At 39.2% G+C, this 17,382-nt stretch overlaps 2 protein-coding genes across 5 annotated transcripts; one reads left to right on the forward strand and one right to left on the reverse strand.

The window, feature by feature from the left end:
• Positions 1-2,002: 2,002 nt before the first annotated feature.
• LOC135610448 (CDPK-related kinase 3-like) lies at positions 2,003-10,070 on the forward strand. 4 transcript variants are annotated; one of them, XM_065104961.1, is made up of 11 exons: positions 2,003-2,675; positions 4,440-4,570; positions 4,830-4,871; positions 4,956-5,064; positions 5,190-5,268; positions 5,825-6,121; positions 6,338-6,447; positions 8,130-8,237; positions 8,708-8,770; positions 9,515-9,682; positions 9,731-10,070. In XM_065104961.1, the coding sequence occupies exons 1-11, from the start codon at positions 2,094-2,096 to the stop codon at positions 9,791-9,793; spliced, it is 1,752 nt and encodes a 583-aa protein (XP_064961033.1). In that variant the 5' UTR covers positions 2,003-2,093; the 3' UTR covers positions 9,794-10,070. The 4 variants fall into 4 exon arrangements, with proteins under 4 accessions (XP_064961033.1, XP_064961034.1, XP_064961032.1 ...); XM_065104960.1 differs by having other exon boundaries at positions 2,005-2,675; positions 9,753-10,070; XM_065104963.1 differs by having other exon boundaries at positions 2,543-2,683; positions 9,753-10,070.
• A 1,034-nt stretch (positions 10,071-11,104) lies between these two features.
• LOC135586407 (probable methyltransferase PMT17) lies at positions 11,105-14,542 on the reverse strand. Its single transcript, XM_065104964.1, has 7 exons — positions 14,151-14,542; positions 14,022-14,083; positions 12,924-13,612; positions 12,619-12,829; positions 12,225-12,525; positions 11,684-12,151; positions 11,105-11,601 (listed from the first exon to the last, which is right to left on the reverse strand). Exons 3-7 carry the CDS (start codon positions 13,605-13,607, stop codon positions 11,376-11,378), a joined length of 1,890 nt encoding a protein of 629 aa, XP_064961036.1. The 5' UTR covers positions 13,608-13,612; positions 14,022-14,083; positions 14,151-14,542; the 3' UTR covers positions 11,105-11,375.
• Positions 14,543-17,382: the final 2,840 nt, after the last annotated feature.

Below are 17,382 nucleotides of genomic sequence, written 5' to 3' on the forward strand. Positions count from 1 at the left end.
TGTTCTTGTAGGGTTTTTGCCTCTTCATCACCTTCTCATCTCTCCTAATATATATGCATTTAATGCACGGAGGAATACTGACTCTTAAATGGAGCATATGTCGGAGGAAATCAAGAAGCTTGATATCTTTCTTCCGAACTTAGATCCTCCTCTACACCCACCAATACACGTATTGTACCACCATAACCTTCAAGTGTTAGATATGGAACCTTAAGCATGGCAGGCACATATCAACCTTAAGAGGTCGTCTATATCCACAGCTGAAATAGGCACTATTTCCCACAGCCTCGCTTCTTCAGCACATAGAAAATAGAGAAGAATCCATTACTTGATGCTAACAATTTCTTCCAAGCCCACTTGGGTAGCTCACCTGCCGCCATGGAGTCATGTGAGAAGGTCTTCCTCCCAACCCCCCGAAGGGGTCAAACAAATCCCACCGACAGTTTGTGTGCAACACAAGCCATTGACCAGCGATGAGCATCGACAAACAAGAAGATCATGCACGCGTGTAAAGCAAGAGTTGACCTTACAAATCCAGTGGTTGGTTCACCAATGGCTTCTTCCTTTTCTGCTCGCGGACTGTCGGATGCGATCATTCATTCGAATGCTTCACTTTTCGAAGTTTGGTGGTTGCCTGCTGGTTGAAAACGAAGAGGAGATGCAGATTTCGACGTTTCGGAGTCGGTATATCTTTATCTCGTTGAATGGAAATGGTTCCTATTGCTTAAACAACGCCGATCAGCATCAGCTCTCTTTCAATCCTTCTTTTTCTCGTCGTCATTTTGCAGGCACATGGAATCCACTCATGCAAGCTTTCCTTTTCTTTCCCTTCCCTTCCCCTGCTCCATTCAGATCTTCAACAACTTGGACCAGTTGTGTGGCACAAAAGGGAGACACAGGTCCCCAAAAGAGTAATGATTTATGTTGATGGAGTCAAGATCCAATCACTACATTGTCCAAACATGGATCATCAGCATTTCTGCAGCTGTTTGATGAAATGCCTATCTTATATCAGGTTGCAGACTCAAAGAAGGACGGAATGGATGGGGGGGGGGGGGAAGAAAACATGCACATGAACCTTAGCGTTGCGCGTTGGGCAAGCAAAGTAGCAGTCTCAGATTGACTTTTGACTCAAAGTTGGAAGCTTCCCTGCATCAGGTCTTTTTGCTTCAGAAGTCAAAGTCTAAGCTGACAGCCATATCATGATCAATCATCAGCAACAGGACCATTAATTCAGCACCCTTTATTGCTTCTTTCAAATATGGTGAGAATGCTCAATGGAGATCTTCACAGACAGCTCAGTATCAGTGGCAAGAGAGAGCCAATGCAGATGGAGTGTGTTCTTATGTGAAACAAATACAACAACAACAACAAAAAATAATATTTCTCTACATCAACATGCTAAGTATATCATGTGCAAAATACTGAATAATTTCTTTTATTTGGATGGCAAAAGAAAAAAAAAAAGGTATTAGAATTGGAAACATGTAAGAAGATGGTATTTTGTGTGGTTGCACATCATATGACATTGATGTGGCATCTAAGTTGTTCTCACAAGAGGCCATATGGAAATCCAAGTGGATCATATTTCTGATGCAACATCATCATCATTCCATTATTGCACTTGACATCAAAAAATGCAAGCAACATCATGTCTGGCCTTCAAAAATTAAAAGAAATGCAGTAATTCCTTTCCTAAACTTTCAATCTCTTGCCATTTATTGTATTTCTTCTTTTATCCACATTTTTAAAGCACACAACAAAACAACAGCTACAAAAGACTTCTGTCAATGAAATCATTTGATGTTATTTTTCGCTTTGTGTTTGTCTTTTTGGTAGAAACTGTACGCAAGAAAAGCAATCATTCATCATATCAAGTACGAATCTTGGCGTGTCGTCTTCTCCCTCTTTCTGATTTCTTCTGACCGTCCGTTTCGTCGATCTTCTTATTCCATTTTAATTTCCACCGTTGATTATATATACATATTCTCCCTCTTCTTTTTGGATGCATTGTCTCGATCTTGATTCGATTTAAAAGGAAAGAAGAATAGAAGCCCAACGCAAAGGAGGACGAGGCAGTCGGGAACGACGACATGGGTCAGTGCTCCGCCAAGAACATCGCAGTCGCCATGGACGCCGATGCCGACGGCGGAGACGACCACCGCCGCCCCCAATCACCTCCAACCGCTTCCGCCCCTGCCGCCGCCTCCGGGATGACCCCCGCCAGGAGCACCGTCACCCCTGCAGGATACTCCTCATCCACCGGCTCCTGGCCCAGTCCTTACCCCCGGAGCGCCGCCGGCAGCCCGCTACCCCCCGGGGTCGCATCGTCTCCGGCGAGTTCCACGCCCCGGAGGTTCTTTCGCCGCCCCCCGTCGCCGGCGAAGCACATCAAGGCGTCCCTCGCCAAGCGCTTCGGCCGTCCCAAGCCCAGCGAGGGACCCATCCCCGAGGACGGCGGCGGTGGAGGCGGAGGCGGCGGCGTCGTTGTGGGGCAGGCTGAAGGGGAGCGGCTGCTGGATAAGAGCTTCGGGTACGAGAAGAACTTTAGGGCCAAGTACGAGGTCGGGAAGGAGGTGGGGAAGGGGCATTTCGGCCATACATGCTTGGCGATCGCGAAGAAGGGGGAGCTCAAGGGTCAGCTCGTGGCCGTCAAGATCATCTCCAAAGCTAAGGTGCGGTGGTATGTCAAGGGGGGCGTTTTGCCTCCATCACTTTCCATATTTTGTATGATCACTTTAATACTCGGTAATGTCCTAAAGACTTCTGTTGCTTTTGCGATCATTCACAACCTTTATTGCATTCTGATCCTTATCAATTATCTTTTTGTTGTTGATTCTGGATCTTGTTTTCAAGAACTTATGGAGTCCACATTGCTACAATCTTTGTTTATTGAGATGACGTTTGTGTATTTTGCATTCTTACTCCGGTGATTTTTTGCTATGATGATAAGCGTGCACGACTTCATAATTAATTTAGAAAGGACGTATTATCTTCTCTACTGTGACGCCATTATTGTTTCTGTTTGTTGACTATGAGAAGACATCAGAGGTTCTGAATGAGTGCTTATCCTACTTTGTCGACTCCTGCATATTTTGAATTTTGATATTGCATGATTCTGTATTTGTCTACATAGAGAATGCAGTTATACATTAAATCTAATGCACTCGATAGCAGTTGAATTTTTTCATTAATTTATGTATATAATTGCTATGATGATGATCCAGACTAATCAATGAAATCTTTACATCTTTTGAATGGTTATGCCAAATTGCTAGGGAGTACAGTGACTTTGTATTTGCACTTTGCTCTGATGTAGTAAAACTACTATGAATGATATGTCCTGTGAATGTTGTTAATATTGTGTGTTGTGTGGTCTTGAATTCTATGGCATTAATGTTTTTTACTAGAACCCAAGCAATGGAAAAAGGTAAACATTTGTTATTAACCATGGTGCACCCCAAAAGACATTTTCAGTTTTTCCACATTTACCAGATTATTTGCTACTGTGATTTGATATTATAAGCAAAATAATGTTTTACATCTACACCATTATGGAGCTGAGATCTCTAAGAAACTTAATCAATAATATGCTCAAAGTTTTATTATACTACTACCAGCAAAATGACTTAGATATGTGGTTATTTTTTTTATTCTTTTTTATGATTTTTCTATTGCTGAATATAATCGGTCAATCAGTTTGGAATTTATTTTGCTAGAGTTGACTAATTTTAGATAGCTATGCGATCCTGATTTTGGTTGAGGACTCCTAGATTCTTAGAATATCTGCACTTAAGGGCTACAAAGCTATGTGATAACTACTTAATGGCTGATTATTATGCTCTCTCTGTTCTATTTTGATTCTTTTTTATAATTTCTAATAGTGAACTTAAGGTATTAATTGAAAATCAGTTAGAAATATATTTGGCTAGAATAGAAACTGAATAGTGACAAGAATTCCAGCAATCTCTAGCTTCCTCTCTCTCTCTCTTCCTTCCCCCCCCCCCAGGCCCCCTGAGGTACTTCCTCAACGTCTTAGGTGCCTCTTATTTATCAACTCTATTTTCATTTTGTCATACTCATCATTGTTCTTTTCCTGTTTGGTTTCTCTTCTTGGATCCAAACTTGGTACAATTAGCTCAATCTTTCTTGTTATTTTCTTATATAGATAAGCTTCTCTCCTATTAGTTTTGCACCAAAATATATTAACATGGGACCAGAATCACTAAAGGAATAGAATAGAATTCTAATAAGACCTCCTCATCTGCATTGTTGGAAATAATATCTATATGCTTCTTATTACTGTCATATTGCTAAACCTTCTCATTTGGAGGTCAATGCTTCTCTTGCCAATTTTGGTAATTTTTTTAAAGACTCAATAAGGGTTTCGTCAAATTGCTTGTGTGGTAATTCATTTACTTATCCAACATCTTTGACAGATGACGACAGCAATATCGATTGAAGATGTTCGTAGGGAAGTAAAGATCTTGAAATCTTTATCTGGGCATGCAAATCTGGTCAAATTTTATGAAGCATATGAGGATGATCTTAATATCTACATAGTTATGGAGTACGTGTCCTATTCACTTACTTTTAGTATGCTGTTTCTGTATTTTGATTTAGTTAATACATGTATTAACTAACATGCACAACCTTGTGTTAGCTAAATGCTTGCATATTGAGATTTGGGGGTTCAACGTGCTTAACTAAAATTATTTATTACACAATGGTTGGAAACTATCTGGATATGCTTTGTTCTGTAATTACATATGACTGGAGATTAATTCGAAAATAATTTCTTCTCATTCTGATCATTGTCTTTTGATCAGATTATGTGAAGGTGGAGAGTTATTAGATAGAATTTTATCCAGGTAATTTATGTTTTATCTGAATGCGATTTGCTTCTGTAACATTTAAATGCTCATGAAAAAGATACATCCTGTGATTTGCTGCAGAGGTGGAAAGTACGCAGAGAAAGATGCTAAAATTATTGTCATGCAAATGTTGAGTGTAATTGCCTTCTGTCATCTTCAAGGCATTGTTCATCGTGACTTAAAGCCAGAGGTCTGCTTCATGGTCTATTTCTGAATCATGTACTTACTGCTGTCTGAAAGTGAATTTTTATAGTGTGTTTTTCTAATTTCACACGTTATCTTAGCTGATCACAAATTTCATCTGATTTTTTGCAGAATTTTCTATTCACTACAAGGGATGAAAATGCTCCCATGAAGCTCATCGATTTTGGTCTTTCTGATTTTATCCGACCTGGTATTTACTGGTTGAATAGTATAAGTTTTTCTCTTGCTCAGGATTTTGAACTGATACTTCCTTTTGACAAGTCTCTATGCTGTGTAATTTTCTTTTTAGCACTTAGTACCACATTTGTATCATTGTTGCGACATTAATGCTAAAATGTTTTGTAGCCTTCTAGTGTTTCAGTGTGATCTTTAGCTGGCATGATACTGATGGGAAAGACTATGCTATTTTAAAGTTATCTTGTAATAAATATATTCTCCATTCTAAAGTTGTGCATTGTTGTTCTGAGACATCTATTTGTTGAAAACAATTTATTATTATTTTTGTATGAGCTATTTTTTCTTCATATCAGGATCTCAGAACTCAATAAAAATTTTCAATTGTTCGTCACATGGCATATACTTCATATACAAGCAGCCACATGCATTAAATCAAGAACAACATAAACCCTGCACATCGTATGTAATTAAAAATTAAATTGTTGTTCTGTCTTAAAGTGTGGACCTATGATCTTCATTATGACTTCATATATCTTGCAATGGGGTTGATTTTGTGGTTTCATTTGCAGATGAAAGGTTAAATGATATTGTTGGCAGTGCATACTATGTTGCCCCTGAAGTTCTACATAGATCATACAGCACAGAAGCAGACATGTGGAGCATTGGTGTTATAACATATATATTATTATGTGGTAGTAGACCCTTCTGGGCACGGACAGAATCAGGAATTTTTCGTGCTGTCCTGAGAGCTGATCCTAATTTTGATGATTCACCTTGGTCTGCAGTATCTGCAGAAGCCAAAGAGTTCGTAAGAAGGCTTCTGAATAAGGATTATAGGAAAAGAGTGTCTGCTGCAAAAGCTTTAAGTATGTAGTTTGCTCCATGTCCTGTTCCTTTGTTTGTTTGACCAATCAGTTCAAAATTTCTAGGTTTAAATTTATAATGACATCTAACTTACCTCTTAAAATTTGTAAAGTCTTATCAAAACTATTAAATAATGGAAGTTATTTCACTATTTTCCTTTTGCAAGATGGATGGTCAAATCCTTGTCTACTCGATTCTAATAAGCATTTCTGTGGCAGCTCACCCTTGGTTTCGAGGTGAGCAGTGGCAGGTCCCTCTGGATATACTAGTCTATAAGTCAGTCAAGGCCTACCTTCGCATCACTCCATTCAAACGTGCTGCACTAAAGGTTCTCTCTCATTCTAGGTTCAAATTCATAATCTGGATAGAATTGATCTTTTTTCTGTTGGCATTTCACATTCTTTTTGTTTCTTTTTTCTTTACAACATATGTGAGAATTATGATACATCATATGTGAAAATATGAGATTCTATATTTTTTAGCAACGAACATGCATATCTTAAGTAGCACTAGTATAACACTATGTTTGATGATGATATTTTCCTTTTCTATTACCACTTCTCAAATGCATATGCTAATGGAATACAGCAAAATCTACATTTGTTCAAAGATGTTTTTTCTTTCTGAAAGTGGACACCAAAGATTGGCAAGTTGAAAGGTTATTTTTGGCAAGGAATATACTGTTAAAATAGAACTTGCAATGGATTCCTTTTTCCATCTGCTTTCAGAGGTAGTAAACATGTCTGCATTGTTTTCACAATTTATGTTAATTTTCTTTCTAGTTTTTCTTTGTAAAATGTAAAATAAACTTTTATTTGTCAACCCAAGTTTTACATGTAAGGTTGTGCTAGTCGGAGTTGTTAGGTTTCCTGTAACTATTTCGTGCTTCTCTGGATGCATTACATGCTCAGAAGCATTGGCACCTCAAAATGTCTTGGAGTACTTAATTCTTGTGATATACTTTGTGCTCATATCTATGTCGACTTATCATATCTTACATTATCTACATAAGACCTCTAATTATATAGGATATAGGCTGTATGTATATCTTATGGACTTGTGGAATAGCATAATTTCCTTAATTCCTGGAAAACAGAATAAATATTATTGGATGGTTCAGAAAGGATTTTCTTATGAATAATTTCTTCATGTATGTGATATTTCTAAATTGTGTGTTATGTATGTTAATATATAAATTACAACAATATATACTTTCTATACATATATAAAATTGTAACCAAGGAGTGCCATGTCCCAGTATTGAAAGATCTGCCATGTTGGTTCTGTTGTATGTTTGTCTCCATGCTGCACACTTTACTGAAGCCAAGAATTATTTTATTATGTTCTGATGTTTGTATCCTAAGTGGTTTAATTTGTATATATTTTATTACACTACAATTTATTGGTGACCATAATCCTCATTCCTTAATAAATCTTTTGCCTCTGTATGTTGTGCTTGGTTCAATCAGTTGGATTATACCTACAGAGTATGTGTTTGTTTCACAATTTACTCTACTGTGAATATTTCCCCGAGCTGTTTCTGCCTTGTCAAAATAGCCATTGGGTAAATTTGAAGTTCTGTTGGTAATAAGCACCAGAAGGATTTTGGCTGAAGTGCTACAATTGAGGTCTCCAGCATACTGGCTAGATTATATTCTTTCCTAATGGCCTTTAGTTATATAGTGTTCATGGGACGCCCAATTGCTTGATGACAGAGTGAAATCAATGTCATATTGTAGCTATTTATGAATCTTTATAACTATAATTCCCTTTTCTGTTAGTTAAACCTACGGACATTGTTGCTGGTTTTGTTAAATAGGTTCTTCTGGGATGGGACAATACGAATGAATATCTTGATGATATTTTCTAACCGACCTTTTTGCTAACTTTTAATGGATATCTGCTATTTGGTTTTATTTGTCTGATATATGCAAGCTGGTTTGAAATTGAAGAAAGATGCTATGTGAACCGTTGGTGAATATTCATTTTAACCTTTTCCCTCCTTTACAGGCACTGTCGAAGGCTCTAACCGACGATGAGCTCATGTATATAAGATGTCAATTCAATTTATTGGATCCAAATAATGATGGTTACATTTCTCTTGAACATCTTAAAAAGGTTAGTTCTTTGATTCATTTTATCCTATAAATCTGCTAATTGTGTGTAGGTTTAGTGGGGGATGAGTAACAAAAGTTGTTTTGCACTGACATGGGATGGAGTAGTGGGGGCTGTAGTGCGAATAGTAATTTTGATATTTATATGCATAAGAAGGTATAGCCATCTGTTTTCTGGGATTGATGAATTAAATACCTTTCTATGGTTGCACACTGCCAATTTTAGGGTAGATTGTTTGAAGTTGTAAAGATGATTGGAATTATAATAAAAAATTTATAAGGTTTTAAATTCAGCAGAACAATGGTGTCTGAATTGTACGCACACGATATTGACCAACCTATATAGAGACGTGGTCCGCCCACTTTTCCTAGACATGCCACAAAACCCTTGCCAATCTCTGAGACTGACAGGGGTTGCACCTAAGACCATGCAAATTTGTTCTAGGCTTTTAATTCTGTCATCAATTGATGCAGGCTCTCTGGCGCAATTCAACTGATGCTATGAAGGAATCCAGGATTCCTGATATCTTGAATGCAGTAAGACATTTGCTCTCCTCTGTCTTCAGTTAAGATGTTCTTGCGAGAGGCTTACATGTAAATACTACTCATGTTGTCATTTTACATTCCACATGAATTTCTGTCATTGATCCTCAAATTTAAATGAAACTTCTTCGTTGATAAAGGTAATCTTGATGCCTTGTTGTAACATGTCATGAGATTATTTTATTGGTGTACAGAGCAGCAGTACATACTGGCCTTACTATAGATAGGGTAAACTCACTTTATTTGTTTGAAAATTGCATCAAATAAATATTTTCAGGTTTAGCATTTGCAGAACTTCATACCTTTTCAGCCTTTTTTTTTATAAACGCATCTACTGTCTTCCATCAAATCCAGAAATCTTTATGGTTCATGCATGTAGAGGATGCTCACTTAAAAATGTCACCCTTTGAGAATTCATGTCCCATGAAAAAAAATCTCTTTTAGAAACTAAATTATCTTTAAGTTAACAGACAGAAGGTCAGATGATAATTTGCTTTGGATCTTTAATATTTGTTTAGAACAAATCTTGAATTCTGTAGTGAAGGTGACATTTTGTAGCAGTGTTGTTCTATAAAACTTTACTGGCCTCTTTTTATTTTTTTATTTTTTCTTAACATGAATATTATGGCCCGGTTTCTCACTCTCATTATGCAACTTTGATTTCTGGTTTATAACAAGAAAAAGTTCTTGTTTTCTAATTTCATGTTCATGTGAGCGAACTTGTTATTGACATCTCAGTTGGAGCCACTCTCGTATAGAAGGATGGACTTCGAAGAGTTTTGTGCTGCCACAATCAGCCCTTATCAGCTTGAGGCTTTGGAAGAATGGGAACAGATGGCAACTACAGCTTTTCGATACTTTGAGGAAGAAGGCAATCGAGTTATCTCTGTCGTGGAACTTGCACAGGTATTGACATCATGATTTTTTGCAAGAGGGTTATCTTTTGTGTTACAGATCATGTTACATACCTTTGCAGGAAATGAACCTTGCCCCAGCGGCCTATTCTATGGTGCGTGACTGGATACGACATGCAGATGGAAAGCTCAGTTTTCTTGGTTACACCAAATTTTTGCATGGTGTGACGATACGCAGCTCCAAAACAAGATACGACAATTGAACTCAAAATCACAATTCATCTTAATTGTTTTTGTTCATGTCATTCATCCTATATGGAATTTTGCATGTTTTTTTGGTTGATCTTTTTTGTTGTGTTCTTTTTATAATTTTGTAGAAAATGTGTTGTACAAAACGATTGTCATAATCAATTGCAAATGTGCTTATATGGGTTCATCTATGAATCGGCTAAAGAACTCGATGAAGCAAATTCATCAATCCATAGAACCGTCATACCATCAATAATTAAGATTGTATTCTTTTCTCTAAGCTTGGTCGAATGGATTTTTTTTAAGGTTTGACAGATTATTTTGGTATGCATTTAGTCGTTTCACAACTTCACCTTAAGGAACAATGCTTGACAATTATGTGGATTTCTCTGTACTAACTAGTTAGTTAGTATGATACATTTCTTGTAACGTAGTTTCAATATCTTAATTTCAACTTGCCATGTTTATTACTGTGACTAATAAATCCATTCTTTGTAGTTAGTATTTCATAAATACAAATTTGTTCCATCTTGGGTGAATTATTGAAAAAACCTTTTTCTTTGAGAAATTTTTATAAAATGTTTCTAACTTTGAAAGATTCTCATAAAGCATCTATTATTGTGTGAAAAGATTAATTTACTTTTATCTCCATGTATTGCCTTTGTCCTGTGTCACCTTCACGGGCCTTATCGGACCCGCCTCGCTCTTGCATGAGAGAGGGGGTGTGATGACGATAGTCCCAGTCGACCTTGTGCAACAGAGGGGACATGACAACGTCCCTTATGAATAGAGCAGGATTCAGTGGGTTCCATTAAAGGTGACAATGGCTCATATTCCTTACATACAAGAGAAGATTATATGAGATCGTCATTGTCATCCACTGCGTAGGAGTGACGATGGCAATAGGTTTGGCGAGGCAAAAGGAAGAGGATGCGATAGTGTAGGTAGAGTCCATAAGCAAAATAATTATTTATGAAAAAAATATTTTACAAGAATTTTAAATTTTTAAAACATAATATATTATTATTATTAATTATTATATCATAAACATCATTAATATTGGTCTCAAGTCTGAATAAAAAAGATGAATTAAATTACCGACAATCAATATAAAAAAAATATATCAAATCTTATAATTAAAACTTGTCGGTTGTTATATCGTATTCTGCAATATGTATGCTTTTAGAAACAAACGTTTGTTTTATGTTGCTATTAACTGAGAATTGAAAGCAGAATCCACACCCACACTGTTTGTTCTATAATGGCAACACCAACATTCAGTAGGAATGTAGTTTACACAGCCATTCTGATTGTTGACACCCAGACAATGCCACAGGTTGCATAACCCTGCACTTCTTCTCTACCTATCACCGACCATCTCAAAGTCTCCGGTGAGCAAAATTGAGATGCAATCCAAAGAGCGCACAACCTAAAATACAAATTAGAGCATACAAAAAAAAAAAACACAGAGCGACAAAGGAAAGATCTCTCGGCAGCTACTGCTGCGTGGAGGGGTCAGCAGTCCAGTAAGTCTTGACCGCCACCAGTATCTTCTCCGGGTTGAAAGGTCCGCTTTCATGGTCGATGATCTGGTTGTTCCATCTCATCCCATCTGTGATCGCCTGCACCTTGGTGAGCACCTCCACCGTGTCGCGAACGATCACCGTCCCCTCCGGCCTCAGTATCCTGTCCATCTCCAGGAGGATGTAGGTAATGTCGCACCTGCACACCACCTCCCAAATCAGCCTCTAATGGGTTTCTTCCTTCGAGAAGATGGGCTGCACGACGACACGGCCCTCTTTACCTGTCCTGATAGATGCTGAAGACACCGTCGGCGTGGATGAGGTCGTACGTCCGAGGATAAGTGGAGAAGGCCTCACACCAGTCCTGATACGTTCCGATGAATCCCCGCTCGTAGATGACGCCGAGGGTGTCTTGGTTGGAGCTTGCAGGCACCACGTTCATCACCCACACGGGATACTTCACCAGAGCCGCCGCGAATCCACCCAAGTTGGCGTTCATGTCCATCACGTTCCGGTACCGCCCTTTGGGCAACGGCAGGATGATCTTCTTGTAGTGTGTCACCCGCTCCTTCCACATCGCGTTGTCTTCTTCGAATTTCCTGGAGTCCAGCCCGGGGATTGTGCCCCTGCTTATTCTCGGCGGGACGGCGAATGCCCTCTCGGGCCATTTCTCGAGCACCTCGCCTGCGACTTCATCTGGGCTGCTCACCTCCGGCAATGGGGTTATGCAGGCCTCCATCTTCTTGTACCTGCAAAAGGGTATCGTCGGCACGGTTGGGGTGTGGAGCTCACGTGGTGTGGTGCAGTGAGTTCGATTCCTACCAGCCAGCATCGGCGTTGTCCTTCTTGCAAATCTGGGGCGTCGTCTCGTAGATCTTTCGGCTTTCGATGCATTCCATGTGGTTGAATGGCTTCTGCCAGATCGCGAGATCCTCCTTCTCGATATATTTCTTCCAGCACAGCCGCTTCGCGACTTCCTCGATCGAGTCCTGCTCGTTCTTGAGGTCTTCTTGAGTTCTTTCCCAGCCTTGGTAGTACTTCTTCCAGTGGATTGGAGGACCGGACAGAATCCAGAACCCTCCTGGTCTTAGAACTCGATCCACCTCGATCAGATACAGACCATCTGAGACAAACATTTTCTCCGGTTCAGAATCTAAGGTCGTTGCACATGAACTGTTGTTCGTTGGAATGTCGATTAGGTTCCGTGACGACTTACCGAAAGCGTGCCAAGGAATCAGACACCGGGAACAGTGAGCCATGTCGAAAGCTCGAGCGGGATACGGCAGCCTCTGCGTGGCCATAACTCCGATCATGGCCGGAACTCCGCGCTCCAGAGCGAACTGCACCTGCGCTTCATGTGTGTCTCTCGGGGCGAACGACATCGTCACGATGTCCCTCCTCAAAAGATAAGCACCCCAACTGGCGACCTCCGAGACGGAAACAGAGAAGGACGACACGTCTCAGTGATCGGAGAGATCGGTACAGAACGAGGAGGAGGAAGAAGGTGTGGGGGGGGCTTACTCCGCAACCCGTGTCGATGGCGGTCCTGATGCTGCCGTCGGTCAGGGAGATGAGCGCATTTATGTCGTCGATGTAAGCGTCGGCACCGCGTGGGAACATGGTGCCGCCGCCGGGGAACCTGAACCGGTCGCCGTCCACCTGGATCCAGTTCTGCACGGCCTTCTCGATGCTGAGCTCCTTGTGGGGGATGTTGTCGTACCAGGCGTAGTCTCTGCTCTGCGGCCACTTGAATGGCGTCTTGTACTTGGGCGGAGCAGGGATGAGACACCGGATGAGCTCGTCGTTGCCGGGGCAGTGCCGCTCCCGGTACACCAGCATCGCCCTCTCGAACCTCCTTCCCCTGGTTCGATCGTGGCAAGGCGTGTACTCGCTGAAGTTTAGGTCACAAGGCGGAAACTTGTCGTTCGTCGCCGGCGTCATGTTGAGGTTCGACTCGTGGTGAGCGTCGAAATCGAGAACCGCATTGGTGGATGACGAGCCACCGGGGCGCAGACAGGGACAGTCGCATCCGGCATTGGTGGCCAGGTTGGAGGTGGGGTCGAGGGTGGGCGGAGTGGTGTTCTGCCAAGCTCCAAGGATGTAGAACGTGATGCAGAGACCAACGACGACCAAGACGTAGGTGACGCTCCATCTGTTCGAATCCAGCTGATGGATCTTGGGAGACCCATTATTGTCTCTGGCCATCAGACCTGTTTGATAAAAGTCAACCAGAGAGAAGCAGCAGTTCGAAAGTCAGACAGCTCCACAGTAGAAAGAGGCAAAAAGAGAAATAAGGGTATATATTGAATAGAAATTAATTCCTACACGGAATCGTTTGGCTTCGGACAAGCAGAGATCAAACACAGCGTAGATCTCATACAAACTTATGAAGATAGATTCATCTATACGCATTTAAGAGGAAACAACAAGCACTGTTTGGACGAGGAGGCATGAGGATGATGATACCATCACAGATGAAGAGACAATGTAAACTAGAGAATGTTTTTTGCATGGCAGAAATGTGGAGAAACAAAGGCAGCAAAAAATTAGCAGAGAATCACATCTAACCATGAGAGATGCAGAAGAACAAACAATGAAAAGGTGAAAACATGGGCAGACCTGAACAAGCTGCGTGTCCACCACCTTCTCTTCGGTCCTCCGATCTCTCTTCTGCACACACCCTGCGTTCATGACAGGAAGCGTAGTGAACATGGAGAAGAGCCTCTCGGCTTGCAATGGTTTGGTTACCTGAGATGAAGGAGAACGTAGATCACAGCTGCTTTCAATGCTTCTCTCCTTTGACACACTGCTTTTGTTGTGTTTCTTGTTTTCCTGGTCTTTATCTAGAGGCTCGGCATGTATGGATTCGGTCTAAGCAACCAAATTATAGAAGTCACCAGCGCTGCTTTTGCGGAGAATTACCTGCCCCAAATTACTCTCTCTCTCTCTCTCTTTGTGAGACACACACATGATGATCTCTGTGGTTTAGCTTCAGACTAAGTTTGTGGTGTTTAACAAGATGTCTGTAGTGCTCCACGTATCGTAGCATTGACGTGTGTCTGTAGTGCCAATGATATCCCATACCAACGGTTCGGTTAAATTAGCACCATATAATTCTCTCTCTCTCTCTCTCTCTCTCTCCTGGATGATGACATATGACAGTAATTCTTGATTGAGTGCGTTCGTATCAGATGCGCTTAAAGCTCCAGAGCATTCAAAATCACTTTTTTGACTTTGTTGTCGCACTTTGGCATTGGAAAGAATGGCTTTTGGGACAAGCAGATGCCACAGTACTACTACATGTCTTTGTTGTATGGCCATGTCTTTCCCGGTTAGATTCTGGTCCAGCTTGAGGAAAAGTCAGCTTCTTCTTCTGCCCTCCCACCGAGTGCGCATTCCAATAACACTTGATTTCCCAATCCATCTTAGTTGGGTGCAGCATTCGCATTTATAGTTCTTGATGCTCTTGCATGTGCCTTTCAGCATATTGGATCTAAGGAGATGGACGAAGAATCAATGCTGTAAGGCCTACAAATAGATTGGGCTTCTGATTCGGACCTGATCCGATAGCTTGGCCCGAGGTTAAGTCAAGATGGTTGAGCCGGGTCAATTTGATGGATTGAATCATGAATTCAAAACTAAGTAGGTGGACAACGAACAAAGATATTATTTGACAATAATAACAAAATCATAAAATCTCAATCAAGGTTCATCATTTCATGGGCTAGACCCATCTCGAAGATTTATCAAATCGATACATACCAATATATACCGATATACCGACACAATGCATTAGAGCATGCCTACAAGGACTCCGAACAATCCACATCTCAATTGCCAGTTAGACCAATACGTATCACCGATACCATATTGTCTCAGGCAGTACAATAAAGGTTGATCTAGAGATCGCTTTGGATGACATTCTTATTTCCATTAAAAAGCTTCTTATCCTTTGGGTGTGTGCTTCCCATCCTCTCTTAAGAGTACAGCTAGAAATCTTTCTTTGGGTATAAATCCTGTTCACCCTAACAAAAGGAGAACTGTGCATCTTAAGTTCAATCCACTTAACACTTCTTCCCCTGTTGCTAACAGTTGTAAGTTCTCTAAGCCATTTTGGTTCAACGACTCTGTCATCTTGCAGCAAAGTACAAAAATCTTTAAAACTTTTTCCGCAGATGTATTATGGTGTTGCTGTGTTCTTGGAATACATAGTTATAGTCACCCTTTGCTACTGGGTAAAAACACATTGTGAGCAGTGGATTTAATATTATCATACCTGTCAACAAAGGTCACCCACACAAAGTTTGAAGCAATCAACAAATCAAATGGATCCAATTAATACCAAAAACCATGTTCTTTACCTATAAAATGTATTGTATAGTGAAACTCTCACCTGGATTCATAAGCATTGATCTACTGCCTTCTGTGGCACACATGCAACTTTCCCGTACCTGTGTGATGGTCTCGAAATGGAAATCAGTAGAATAACTCCAACAGACATATTATTAGATGCACCTCATACAAGTACAAGTAATTGTATTATAAATATACTAAAGCCAACAAAAGAAAACTGTGCATCCAACATGAATTCATGATGTCACTCTAGCAAAATATACTTTTCATTCATGTCTCACGGACAATGATCATAAAAGAACCATATCTTGATGTTTACCACTTCAGTGCATAACTTGCATTCACATTTAACATTTTCAGTTGATAGGAAAGATGTTTGTACTTGTGCTTGGCTAAAACCCAGACTTAACAACAGAAGACAAGAAAATACTCATAAACAGATTCAAGTTCAACCATCGATCAGAATCAATATTCCCAAGGAATGCTTTAAAAATGACTTTATATATATTTATCAATTATTATATTATATTTTAAACATTGTCATAATTTTATAATATATTATTTGTATAAAGATATTATACTTATCTAACTAATGTATGAAGTTTACCACTAGAGAACACATTGTAGTTCTATTAGGCATAAGTAAATGATCTATAAGACCTAAAGAAAGGTTATTAGGTGAGTTCTTGAGTACCATTGCAAGAAATGTTGAGATCACATTTATAAATTTTAGGACATGAAAACAAATGATTGACTCATTAAAAAAGAGATGATGAAAATCAAACGTATTTATTTCTTTGATCTAGTCATCATATGATATTAAACTAATGGTACTTATTTATCAATTAATATTTAAATACCTTTTGTAGATCAAGTTTTGATTATTCTTATATTCTAAACATGATAAGATGGATCTTACAATCAATCAATTAAAAATGAAAAAACTAGAAAAATGATATAAAGGCTAGAAGTTCAAAGTTTATGTCATATCACTTGAGTAATATTCTTTATTTTAAATCATTTTCCGAGTTTCTTTATTTTAAATAAATTGATTATAATATCCACTCAGTCATGTATGAAATATGATAGTATTTAAACATTATCTACAAAATGTTATTGGATACATCAATCAATAAATAATTCCTATTATTACTAGATCAAAGTAATAAATAACTTCACAGCTTCCATCATCCTTCTTTAATTGAATTATTATTTTTTATATCTTAAATTCATAAGTGCCATCTCAGTAATTCTAGCAATAGCAACCAAAAACTAACTAATAAACATCTTTAATTATTTGCTTGTATCTGAAGAGCTACTCTTCAGTGTTAAATGAGTAAACGACTGTGGTGTTTTTTTCCTATATAATCCATCTTAACAATATAATAAAATCAAGACAAAGTTAATCTAATTTAGCAGTTGATAAATCTATAATTAAAATATATAGAAGTCAATTTGAAAGCATTCTCTTGAAAATGCTCATTGTCATCAACCATGAAGTTTGAATTTGTATGAATATTCCTTGATATCTTATCTAGTTAAACTTGGACTTAAAATAATAATTACATGTATGCATATATGGAACTTAAGAATTGGATTGGCAACACCAAAGAAAATAACATTAATC

The sequence above is a fragment of the Musa acuminata genome, chromosome BXJ2-4, assembly GCF_036884655.1.
Source record: "Musa acuminata AAA Group cultivar baxijiao chromosome BXJ2-4, Cavendish_Baxijiao_AAA, whole genome shotgun sequence".
In the NCBI taxonomy this organism is placed as follows: Eukaryota; Viridiplantae; Streptophyta; class Magnoliopsida; order Zingiberales; family Musaceae; genus Musa; species Musa acuminata.